Source organism: Musca autumnalis, unplaced genomic scaffold, assembly GCF_047663935.1.
Source record: "Musca autumnalis isolate F117 unplaced genomic scaffold, ASM4766393v1 scaffold_1, whole genome shotgun sequence".
Taxonomy (NCBI): Eukaryota; Metazoa; Arthropoda; class Insecta; order Diptera; family Muscidae; genus Musca; species Musca autumnalis.
Genome location: NW_027411644.1, coordinates 326,494,177 through 326,507,532, shown reverse-complemented (window position 1 = coordinate 326,507,532; position 13,356 = coordinate 326,494,177). Strand labels below are relative to the sequence as shown.

Genomic DNA, 13,356 nt, shown 5'->3' with positions numbered 1-13,356 from the left:
AGCAAAAGGAAAGGACATAATAAAGTCAAAAAGAGGCCTACGTGAAAACAAATTGTATTGATTATACAATTAATAGCTTCAAATGGTATTCATGATAAACACAAAATAATGAAAGAAAACGAAAGTACAATAAGGAAATGAAAACAAAAAATACAAATTTGCATTCTTCATGTTAAATAAAAGAGGAGAAAATAATGACAAATTCTGAGTTTCAATACTAAATTCCTTCTCTTTCACATACACATACATGGGATTTTAACAAACCAAATTTCAGCCACAATTCAGTTTACTTACAAATACAAACCTAACATCCAAATAACTTTTATACAAAGTCTCTAAATTCCTTAACTCACTGTTTACAACGAAATCTGTATGTGTGTCGTTAAGTTTCATTTGAACTTTGCCAAGTAATTTATTTAATGTACGTTGGTGTTTTTGTTGTTATGAAAGAACCCTTTTGCGGTTTTATTATAAATAGTTGTGAATTGTTAAGAAGGCGGCTTCTTGTTCATGTTTTCGGAAATTTCATTAAATTAAGCAGAACCTATAAATACAATTAATTGTTATACAAAAATGCCCTAGGAAATTGCTTTATTTCGAGGAAAAACTACTTTATCTTTACATCCATTGTTGTAGCCGTTCATTTTTCTTCATTTCATTTCAGTTTCTAATTCTCGCAATTGGATTTATTGTTTCTCGTCGTCATTTTGCAGTTTCACACTTTTTAGTGATTTTCTGTTTTTGGAATTACAAACAACAATTGTCTTTTATTCCATCGGCAATTGTTGTTCTCTTTTTGGAATAGATTTGTTTAAAAATTTTCTTAGAAATGTTTAAAATTAATGAGAAAATATCTAATGAATATAATTTAAATTATTGCGGGATGACAATTAGGATGCATCTTTACGCACACGACGTTTGCGTGGCTTATTTGAAGTGGAATCCTGAAATGAAAGAAGAAACAAAATGGATTAATTAAATAATTATTGTTAACATTTTTATGTAGCGGGTATATATTAAACAAATATCTCACCTCAGTCTCTTTTTCTTCAGAAGCTCCACCGTCAACATCTTCGGTGGAATCTTTACCACTGTCTTCTTCGTTATCTGCAGCATCTGCACCGTCCTTAACATCTAAGTCAGACTTTTTCGTTTTTGGACTAGATTCTTCAGTGGACTCTTCTTGTTCCTCAGATGGTTTATCATCCGGTTGTACAGCATCTGTTTTTTTGTCTGTAGCTGTGGTGCTCTTTTTGTGTTCATGATTAAAAAACGAAAACAAAATTAATAATCAATCAACAAATTACTTATTTAGACCACTACAATAGCATCTGGGCTGCAATGCCAACATTCTAGCAGTATAATTTACCTTTTTGCCGCTCATTAAGCGATAGAAGAAGAATGCCAAGGGAGTAACAATCAATACTAGAGCAATACGCCATGACCATGGATTGTCTTTGCCGTAAGTCATGACCTTATTCAAGAATGTGTCCTACAAATGAAATGGGCGATAGAAAAAGCAAAACAAAAACAGTGCTATGAAATAAAAAATGTTGATACTCAAGCAAGAGACTAATAAATAAAAATAAATTAATTAAAAAATAAATACTACATATTGTACATGTACATTGGATCTCTGGCAATAATTCGCCTAACTACAATTTAGAATTTTTTGTATTGTAACCTCCTCTTCTTCAGTTGCTCGACGATACAAATAATATATGTAACCACCAATTGGTATGGAACAATATAGGAAATACAAGGCCCACCAGCCGGGTTTGTAGTTCATGTGACGCATCAAACGATGCCACCAAGTTTTCTTTTGGGTTTTGGATTAAACAGTATAAAATATTTAAAGCGTTTGTTGCAGGATACAAAACTTACCGATTCTTTGTCAATGTATTTACGTTTCAAATCAAAGGTTTTGGCAGCATAATCAATGGCAACATCCAAATCATCGGTGATGATAATATTATCGAAAAGAATTTCATTGGACATGGACCACAGTTCAATACCAACAGCAGACTGTTAAAATTAAAAAAAAAAAATCATCAATATTGTAAATATTGTTTATAACCATTAGAAAGTAGACTTACAATTGGGGTCATTTTAAAAGGTGTCAAATCCTCGAAGAAATCAGGATTGGGAATCTTACGAGGAGACCATTTTCCTCTATAGTTGGGATTGTCAATCATAGGTGCCCTCCACTTGCCTTTGTATTCTTTGTTAGCAATTAATGGAGCCTTCCATTTGCCACATCCGGAAACCTTTTCACACACAGGATTATCAACCAATGGTGCTTCCCATTCGCCATCCATATCAACATCCCAATCATCGGGCTTAACAGCAGAGGGATCTAGAAAGACAAGCACATATATAAAATGAATTAATTTCTTGTGATATCATAATGGGTTTGAGCGTAAAATGGAAACTAACGGCCTGTTTCACTAAGACGATACGAATTCAAATTCGTTCGAACTACTACCAAACTTCTATTTTTTGAGAAATATTTGATTAATTTTTGATTTCATTTCATTTTTTTCATCAAACAAAAATGTCTACTATATAAAGGGAGTTTGGTAGTAATTCAAACGAATTTGAATTCGAATCGTCTCACAAATTAAATTAAGGGTCCGTTTCACTATGTCGAAAAGTTTCCAAATGTATCTTTATACCCTCAAATTCATTTACAATATCGAAAGTAATAATTTAAAATTTAAATTTCATAATATCGATTTTGTTTTTGTTTTGCAGTTCTTCATTAATTTTTCTCCGACGTACGGATGCAAATCGATGGCTTAATGAAAAAAGGCCTCACTCTATTTTTTTTTTTGTTACTTGACCGGATATAGATTACCCTAAAAACTCCGTAACATTTTATATGTAACATACATTATAATGCCATTACCTAAGTAACTGCGTGCGTGCGCAAAGCAAAATACTTACATGTCTTTCAAAGTGAAATACATGTGTTTTGCGCAGGCACGCATTTATTTAGGCAAGCCGGTAATAAATGTTTTTTAAAGCAAAACATTTAAAAAATTGTATTAAAATTTGTGGAGTTTTTTAAGTTTTCTCCTTAAAGTAACAATAAATCGACTTAAGTCTTTTTATATGAAGCCATCGAAAGTTCTTTATGACTGTAGCTGTATACATTATGTACCTGGAATCATTTCTGGCTCTTCTTCCAACCAATCATCGGGCATAACAGCACTTGGGTCAGGAATTTGTGGTGGAGCATCATCATCCCAATCTTCAGGTTTCTGAGCAGTGGGATCTGGAATCTGTAATTAAGAACATTTATTAAATTATAGTAAGACAATTTTCACTTTTCCAAAAAACCCACCTTTTCACGTTCATCCCAATCTTCAGGTTTCTTGTCTTCAGGATCATCAATTTCACGTGGTGGATTAACAGGTGGCGTGAATTCACTCAAAAGAGAACCTTCATTAATGATATTGTGGTCAACACGCATTTCAAAAGTATTATCTGGTCGTACAATTAATGTGTACAAATGAGGTAATTTGTCTTTGAAGGGTTCTTCCAAACGGTCCCTGTTGTTAAAATAAGAAGAACAAATAATCATAGTTTATTAAGTTTTCTTTACACACGTCCCTCCCTCTTGAAGGCAAACTTACTTTGGTTTGCGACAATGCTTTTCTGTAATGCTGCCATTAATGGGATTAACATGACGGAAAATAAAATGCATTTTGATGTCATTGCCACACTTGTCAGGTCCAAACATAATTGTGTATGGAGTTTTGTCATTGAACTGCAAAGGAAGGAGAACAAAAGAAAATGAGTAAAACATAAAAAATTATGGTATTCCCCTTAAGGATACTAACCTTTGTAAGGTCATCTGTGGCTTTGTTGGCTGAAAGTAATTTAATATAGGCGCCTCCGCACTCTTGGCCTTCCTGAAAATCCAAAAGAAACCATAAAGTAGTATACCAAGAAAATGTCAAGACAACACTAATTGATGTGGCATACCTGCAATGTTACTTCATATTGTACAACTAGAGGCTTATCCTCCTTGAATGTGAATGGTTTGAGGAGTTTGGAAGAAATGGCTGCATGCTTGGCTTTGGATTTCAATACCAAACCAATATCATTCTTCCAAACAATACGTTGGGGTGCTTCCCAACTCCAAACGCCGTCATATTTGGCGATTTCCTCTGCTATGTCATCCTTTTTTGCCTGAGATTTTACCCATAACTTTTGTGATTTTTCAATGTCGTCAAAATGATCGACAAAATGGAACTGATTAGGATCGTATTTAGGACTTTCGTAAACTAATTCTTCACCATTCTCATCGGTGGCTAAGGCGGGTGTATCATCCTGTAAATTGAAAGAAAAACAAATGTTTAATCACTTAGTTTCTGCATATATTTGTTGTTGTATGTATTATCATCGTAGTTTTATCTATAACGATATGAGAAACAATTGTCACGTTATAAAAGTCAGCAAATAAACACTGAAATGGAATTATCTGAGGTGATACGAAGAATTTGTTTTATTTTGTCTACAATTTTATCACGTACGTACGTGCGTGTTCTTCTTTCTTACCTGCTGCCTAAAACATCAATTCAACGTTTGAATAGAATGTGATATTGGATAAAGTATATGAAAATGTGTGTGGATGTAGGTGAAGAAAGGTGTGGATGTGAACAACAGGTGTTAATGGCCTCACTCTAAGATATATTTTTTATTTGACCTAATTCCAGATAGTGTTTCGTTAGCACCCTTATCGCTGTGATTTTAGAGTTATTTTTTTTAACATTTAACATCAAAAATAATTTTAAAGATTAACCACCATAACCGCTATACATTGCTATAAATACTGCATAGAAACAAGTTATTTCCCTATCACAAAGAAGGGAAATTTTAATTAAGATTGACATCGAGACCGGCATTTGTCACCAATAACACTACGGCACACTGGTATTAGTTTAAAAATTGTTTTTATCTGCCGTCTGTCTAATGTCCATCGAAAAGTGTTATAGGGGCAACAAAAGTCCAGCGTAAAAATAGCAACAAAATGCAATTGTAGAAACATTAAATTTAATTGAAAATGATTATTCTTGATGCAATGCCATAAATATATTAGACTTTAGAGAGAAATATGGGTTAAAAATACCACATTATATTTACCAAATTTGACTAAAACAAGAACTGCATTTGTGTTTTTTTTTTGTGAGACCATAATACTGTAGTTGGATTCTCTAACTCTTTTTTTGAGTTACCGACAAAAATCGGTAACTTTAAAACGCAAAATTATGAATGAAACGGGTCTTAGACAACTTCAGATATGAATCCAAAAAATATGTATGTGTCCGATTGGGAAAGATGATAAAAATCGGTAAGATTAAAATCCTTATATTTTCGATAATTATCGAACATTTTTGGTAAGTTAACAACCAAAATAAAGTTGTCGCTAAGTCCTACCGATAGCAACAGTGTTGTGAACTTTTATTTATACTTTTCACTCATAATGTTGCTTTTTAATTTTACCGATTTTTGTGGGTAATTCAAAAAATGAGTTAAGAGAATTCCACTACAGGTGCAAATTTCGACTACGTGGACAAAATTATATCGTAATCAGGTCATCAAAATCTATGGCTTAACTCTAGTTTTGTAAAAACTCTCCGATTTTTCTGATATTTTTTCCAGATGTAGATATAGTTGCGCTGATCACGAGAATGTAAAATTATCTTGGGGACAAACCCGGTTACCCGGCTCTACTACTACAAAATGGTTATCATTGGAAAGCTTATGGAAATACCTATCCAAAAAGTGTTCATATGATGGGATTATTTTAAGGTGTTCAGCTGATAAAGCACAAAAGCTGATTCTTGGATCCGGTTTTTCATAAAACCCTCAAGAAAACGGGCCCATTATGGGGACACATTTAATGCAAGCCAGATTGTAGTATCTACACTTTAACCTTTCCAAAATGGTGCTCTATGCTGTAATACCTTCTCCGGATCCAGAGATATGGCCCTTACAATTTTGACAACCCTGTTTTTTAAGTGGCTATTTATAGAAAACATAATTTTAAAGAAAATGTTGTTCCCTTTCCCGAGATTTGCACCTGCTCATAGGAGAAAGTCTAAATCCCCGGCCGAAGGCCGGCTATTTAGAAAAACATTCATAATTTAAAACAAAGTGTTATTCCCGTTCCCTATATTTGCTCCTGTCCATAGGACAAAGGTTTAAGTGCGAGCTATAATCTGGCACACATAATGCGGGCGCCCATAATGGGCCCATTTTTACTTTTTGAGAGTTTTGTGGAAAAACCCGAGTCCATAAATTGGTCACCTGTATACCTATGGCTACTTGTTGGATAGGTATTTCCATAAGATTTGAAATGATACCCGCATTGTAGCAATCGGTTAAGTAGAGCCGGGTCTAACCCAGGTTTTGTACCCGGAAATCAAAATATGTATTTCCCCCGTAAGGTGCCGCTAAAGGAAAGAAAAGACAACAGGTACATCGATTTTTTTGCTTTTTACTGTATTCAGAACCGATTAATAACCAACAATTAATTATATACACACTAATCTGGCAACTACATTGTTATTATTAACAATCGACATGCACTTCGTACAGACGACAATCCAGCAAGAGAAAACAAATAACAAAAATGAGGTTATGTCACCCCTAACACCGCAAACGAAATTTACGCACAACACACATACACAAACGTACATTGTACATACACACACCCTCATGCATTTGTCACCCGCCATAGATGAAAAACAGAAGAACAAACAGTTCAATGAACGAATGTCAAATAAAATTTACAATGAAATGAAAATGCAAGGAAAAACGTGTTAATTGATTAATCCATAGCATTGGGAGCGGGGTAAAGAGAACGCATTTTCGAAAGTCTTAAACGAATTAGGAATTGACGATGAAAATATATCTATCTACCTTTAATTAAGCACCGGCAATGCAAACATCAGAAGATATGGGAAGAAAAGAACAAATCAGAAACTCTGACGTGTCTATTGTTGTCCGAGCAAAACATTGGCACAAATGCATATTTTAGCTATTCATATTCCACCAACAACTGACTAACTGACCGGTATTCAGTAAATATGCAACTGGGTCACAAGATGAACTGTTATGGCATCAATTTTCTTTATTTACTCACCTGAACTGATTCAACTACTCCATCATCGTCGTCAAAATTTGTTTCTGCTTCACTGGCAATAGTTGGCCCAATTAAAAGGCAAAAAGCACATAAAAGCAGTAATGATGAATGCGTTCTTCGCATTTTATTTATTGTGTATTTTCTCTTCCGTTGCCTATGTGCGACTTCTTGCTAACTTCAGCAACTCCGTCAAATGTTCTAGAACAACAATTTCTATTTCAACAATTAAATGATTTTTCTTGTGAAAATGTCATGCACACACAATTTCTTTTTTCCACAACTGACGTTCAATTAACACTCTGTTTTCCACCTACCGTTTTTATCAATTGTTTTGTTCACTCATGAAAAATAGGTATTAGTAAGTTGACTTTCGTCAATGATGACTAGTAGGTTGGTGGAAAATCGAGTAATCGATTTTATGTTATCGGTTTTATTGACAAATCGGATTTCAACTCAAGCAATTGTTGTCATTCAAGACAACTGATAAGGCCGTCATCAGACCATCTGCTTTTTCACATGTATGACATCAGCTGTTCTGTATATTAGAATACCCAAAGTGACAACATACATGTGAAATTAATTAATTTAGAACTGGAGAATATAATCTGTACAAATGGATATGAAATGTGGAATTACAGATGATTGCTACTGCGCAGGCTTATTACCGTTTTTATCTCTTTCTCGTTGAATGACTGTTGCAGCGATAATAACTAAGCGTTTACACAAGACAATATGTATTAAAATACAACCCTGGGGGTCAATTCTTTTTCTATGAAAAAAATGCCTGTACGATAACAATTTTCCTTTATGTTACGGAGATTAATAGTAAAAATTAGTAAATTCTGGCAGTTCTGTAACAGACCAAAAGTGAAATGAAAAATAAAGGAAATAAATGTCAAATGAAAAATATTATAAAGAAAATATTTTTAATTTCAAATTTTAATAGAATTAGAATCCAGCCCAGTCCCCAGTAATGGGATTCTCTAACACATTTTTGGAGTTACCGACAAAAATCTTTAAAATTAAAATGCTTATAATTTCGGTAATTAATGATAGTAGGCTGTGTTCGATAACTTCTCAATTAAAAAGTTGGTATGTTCCTTAACTTTTGGAAATGGTAAAACCGGCAAAGGTAGTAAAAGTTGTAAACTGCTCCCATATTAATTGTATGGTGTCTGAAGTAAAGGAACGCTTTTCGAGTAACAAGTTGTAAAACTTGAAGATTCTTGCACGTAAAGGAACAGAGCTAGTATTTCCAATTTCTTGTAAAGAGCAGTACACATTGTCAGTTTTGAATGTCGATATGTTGCAGTTATCGATAACTGTCCAACCGTCCAGCATAGAGCTGGCAAAAAATCGATGGCACTATCGATAATATCGATTATTATTTAAAAATTCAATATCGATAGATAGTTTTGCCTATCGATATTATCGGAATAAAAACCCCTAACCTGAAATCCATTGAAATAAATAGAAATTTCGCTGCTTTTCGGTTATGTGTGTGTAAGAAACTAAGTCCGTAGTCACACGTACAAATTTTTCGGTAAAATAAAATGAATTTTTTTAATTTTTTATAAAATAAAAGCAGTTGTTTATTCTCCTTTACATTTCTGTGAACTACTTTTGCATAATTTCCAGAATATCATTGACTTTTCCGCCATTTTCATCTCCAAATTAATGGCGATGACAAATTAACGATAATATCGATGGCAATCGATATTTTAAAACATTATATCGAAAATATCTAATGTTGGAAATATCGATGGTTTGCCAGCTCTAGTCCAGCAACCACAAAACATTTTGTGGTTGCATGATGAATGACAAAAATGAACGGCCATACCTGCAAGCACCAACAAAGCTGTCATTCAAAACTGGCAATGTGTACTCAGCTTAAGTACTTTCAACTACTTCTCATTTCTCTTTTAAGCGGGGTACATACTAGAGCTCACATACCATCGACATTGGACTTTTTCGATATAATATGTTAAAATATCGATTGCTATCGATTTTATCGTTAAGTTGTCAAAACCATTGGAGATGAAAATGGCAGAAATGTCAATGCTTTTCTTGACATTTTGCACAAGTAGTTCACAGAAATGTGAAGGAGAATAAGCAATTGCTTTCATTTTATAAAAAAATAAAAAATACATTTTACTTTTCCGAAAAATGTGTATGTGTGACTACGGACTTAAGCTGAAAACACATCCAACGTTTTGTGTTGCACGGACACCAAAGTCCAGCGTTGATCTGTTTGCCGGCATATATTTCAAATGAATTTGAATTTTTCGGCATCATGCTCAACAGTGTAAAAACGGCCAAACGACACAAAACTTTACCCAAACGTTAGATGAATTTTCAGCTTCACTTGCTTTGTAGAACAATAGGCCTGTTGGTCCCGGCCCACACTAGCGTGAATTTCATTAAAAAATTTCATGAAATTAGGTGTTCTTAAATCGAATTCCCCACTACAACAATTTTATGATTTTACTCTACTATGGACGTCGATCTAGAGACGCATAATTTCATATCAATATTTCAGTGAAATTACTGTAGTGTGGCCTGGGACATGCAAAAAACATTAGGCCTGTTCGATAACTTCACAAGTAAAAAGTATTTTCAAGTTCTTCACTTTGTACAAATTTGTACAAACTTTTGAGTTATTGTACAGACCTATTATTTTGAAGAAATCCATTAAATAAAATAATTCAAATACCGACACATTAATGCATTTTGACAACTAATGTCATAATCACCTGTTTTTGCCGTTGTACCTGTTTTATTGTACCATACTTTTACTAGGCGTTTACACCAGACAGTTGGTCTTCAAATACAACTCTGATTTACTAACATATACATACATTTGTCGTTTGTCTCCCAGCTGTCCATCATTTTTTCACAGACAGTAAGGAAAACAAATTTTTGACATTTTTGTAAAAAATAAGTGAGATAATTGGTCTGTTCCAGTACTGCAAGAATCTACTAATTTTTACTATTTTTTCCGATAACATAAAGGAAAAAATGTTATCGTAGTAAAAAGTAGTAGCTTCTTGCAGGTTCTGGAACAGAGCAAATGATTGAAGTGTGTTAAAATCAAAAGAACATGAACAAAAACAAAATATGTGAAGGGAAAACAAAAAGAAGTCGATGATTTTCATTAAAATTTTTACAACTGTTTTTGCAGTTGTCGGGACGCCTACATCACACAGGCAAGTTGTGGGATTTTGTCCTGTCATTTATAAACGCAGAGTTACTGAACAAGTTTGTTATCGAACAGCATTTTATAAAATTTTGTACAAACTTTTGGGTTATCGAACAGACGTATTATTCGGTAAGTTAACGACCAATAAAAAGTAGTCGTCGTAAAGTCAGGAATGTCATTTTAGTGGTTTTGCCGCTACTTGTGGTGATTTTTGACGTAAAAAACACTGTTAAAGCTGAGTACACATTGCCAGTTTTGAATGACAGCTTTGTTGGTGCATGCTAGTGTGGCCGTTGAATTTTGTCATTCATCATGCAACCACAAAATGTTTTGTGGTTGCTGGACGGTTGGACAGTTATCGATAACTGCGAAATATCGACATTCAAAACTGACAATGTGTACTGCTCTTTAGGAGCTGCAGAGTTTTTTTATTTTAAATTGTTACGGTAGCGACTAGGGCTGTTTAAGGTAGCGTTTGTAGCAATATTTACACAACAGTTGGTCTGTTCCAGAACTGCAAGAATCGACTAATTTTTTCTATTTTTTCGATATCATAAAGGAAAAGTTGTTATAGCAGTAAAAATTTGTAGATTCTTGCAAGTTCTGGAACAGAGAAATTGTTTATTGCCATCACTTTTAAAGCAAATGAAAAAGAGTATACGGTGCAGCGAGTGAAATGAAATGGCAAATCGTGTTCAAATATATAGAAAATCATCCGATGCTTTATTGAAGAATGTAATAAAAACATGTATGTTCGATTTTTTAAATTCCTCTGTTTCTGCGTAATAGTAGGTCTATATATAACAGGATTTATCAAACCGACTGGGTTTCAAATATCAATTCCATTGCTTTTATTTCAAATAAATCCTCATAAAGAAGGTTAATAGTACGTTTATATATAACCGGATTTAACAAACCCACTACGTCAAATAAATCTTCATTAAGAAGGCTAATAGCCCGTTTAGACAAGTCATTTTAAATCGACTCGATTTCTAAATCCAACTTTCAAATCCTAGTTGTTTAGACTAGTCTAAAATTATATAAGATGCCAGTCAGCTGATCTTTGTTTACGTATACATACGCGAATTTGCAAAAAGAATTGCTTGAAAATTAAAAATGGAATGGAATACTGCACAAAATAATCTGACAAATTGCTATTAAATATGATGTTTACAATTTATATTAAATTAAAGCTACATCCATTTTATTTTTCTTTAATATTTTTTCTATTTTTCCGCTTCTGTTTGTTTTTGTGTGTTTGTGTTTACAGTTATTTGAAAAATGTAAATAATAGGGTTATCACTTTTTTACAACCTCATATCCCTGTGTCATATTTTGATGAGCTTTTGCATAAGATTAGATAAAATCTTAATTACAAGGTGATTCGATAGAAAAAAATCTCATGCACAAAAAGCTTTTAAAGTTTTTAGGTGAGCTTTTTGGAAAAAATTGTTATGTAATTTTAAGCCCATAAATAACTCAAAACAATATTTAAGCCACACGACATATCCAGAATGACATAAGCTTTTTTCACCAATTTTATCGTCTTTTTTGCCGGGATAACCCACTTCGAGAGGATTTATTTGACGTTTGCGCTATGGAATTGACATTTGAAATCCAAACCCACTAGGTTAATCCGGTTAAGTGTAACCGGGGTATTAGACTAGCCATAAATCCTCGACTGGATTTAATAAATCCAGTACAAATCTCATTGCATTTAGATTTAGCATAACTGCCTATTGTGGCGTTCTTAGGTCGAGTTCCCCAATACAGTAATTTCATAAAAGTACTTTAGTAGGGAACTCGATCTTTGAACACCAAAATAATGGGAAAGTTTCGTATGGAAGTTTCAGCATGTGGCTTTAGGGATACTAAAGTAATTTTATGAAATTACTGTATTGGGGAACTCGACCTAAAGCTTAAAACAGATACAACGTTTGATTAAAGTTTTGCGTTGGGCGTCGAGAAAAAACAACAACAACAGGGCGACGACGACACCAAAGTCCAGCGTTTATCTGTTTGTCGGCATATATTTCAAATGAATTTGAATTTTTCGGCATCATGCCCAACAGTGTAAAAACGGCCAAAACGACACAAAACTTTACCCAAACGTTGTATGTGTTTCTAGCTTAAGAACGCCAAAGTAATGGAAAAATTTCATATTAAAGCTTCAGCGTGTGGCTTAAGAGTAAAACTCAGTAATCGATCCTTCGATCTTTCGATTTTTACACACAACTGAAAAGTCGACTTTTCAACGACAATGTTTTTCTTTTAGCTTCGTTCCCGTACTTTTTAATAGTAAAACTCGTAAAAGAGAGAACTGTAAAAAAATTGTTCTCACACAAAAGTTTTTTGAAATAGTTTGGGAACGGAAAGATGGAAAATACGTCAAAAAAAACTAGAACAAATGTCAAAGTCGGCGTATCAGCCAATCAGACGCCGGCCACCATGTTACTATTTTTTACATGCTCAAATTTGTCGAGTAAAAAGTTTTTAAAGAGAGCGTCAATCAGTGCCATTTTTGTTTAAAGAGAAGTGAACATTTTATAACTTTTTTGTGTACGGGAACGGTTTTTCGGGTAAAATGTGGAAAAGTCGTAAAAATTGTAAAAACTTTTTAGTTCTGAAACAAAGCTTTATTATGCTTCTATTGCCGATATAATACAAAAGTCTGAAAGTCAAAGCAGAATTCAAACTTCGACTGCAAAAATCTAAAAATCAAAATAGATAATCGATCTTGCGATTTTCTTTAAAGTCAAAGATAGACTTCGATTTTTAGACTTTTCAAAAAAATTTACGAATTGATTAATCGAAAGTCGACTTGTGTATCCCTATTGCATTCCCGAACTTTTTGAAAAAACTTTTGTGTGAGAACAATTTTTCCCTATTTCTCTCTTTTACGAGTTTTACTATTAAAAAGTACGGGAACAAAGCTATTTTAAACCCTGCGTGTGAACAAAGTTCAGTAAAACGTGAATTGACCTCTACCATCTTTATAAAA

General features: G+C 33.5%; 1 protein-coding gene across 2 annotated transcripts; it reads right to left on the bottom strand.

The window, feature by feature from the left end:
• Positions 1-432: 432 nt before the first annotated feature.
• On the bottom strand, positions 433-7,749 carry Cnx99A (Calnexin 99A). Of its 2 annotated transcripts, none has more exons than XM_073962761.1 (11): positions 7,157-7,749; positions 3,991-4,338; positions 3,846-3,917; positions 3,639-3,772; positions 3,347-3,554; positions 3,164-3,284; positions 2,097-2,356; positions 1,885-2,025; positions 1,685-1,819; positions 1,034-1,249; positions 433-944 (listed from the first exon to the last, which is right to left on the bottom strand). In XM_073962761.1, exons 1-11 carry the CDS (start codon positions 7,277-7,279, stop codon positions 891-893), a joined length of 1,812 nt encoding a protein of 603 aa, XP_073818862.1. In that variant the 5' UTR covers positions 7,280-7,749; the 3' UTR covers positions 433-890. The 2 variants fall into 2 exon arrangements, with proteins under 2 accessions (XP_073818862.1, XP_073818863.1); XM_073962762.1 differs by lacking the exon at positions 1,685-1,819 and adding an exon at positions 1,370-1,492.
• Between the last annotated feature and the right edge of the window lie 5,607 nt (positions 7,750-13,356).

Excerpts from the sequence above, each read along its gene's own strand:
- Cnx99A (XM_073962761.1), bottom strand. The coding sequence starts at position 7,279 with ATGCGAAGAACGCATTCATCATTACTGCTTTTATGTGCTTTTTGCCTT. Across the intron at positions 3,918-3,990 it reads AATATGAAGTAACATTGCAG|GAAGGCCAAGAGTGCGGAGG; the intron begins GTATGCCACATC and ends TTGGATTTTCAG. Across the intron at positions 945-1,033 it reads CTGAAGAAAAAGAGACTGAG|GATTCCACTTCAAATAAGCC; the intron begins GTGAGATATTTG and ends CTTTCATTTCAG.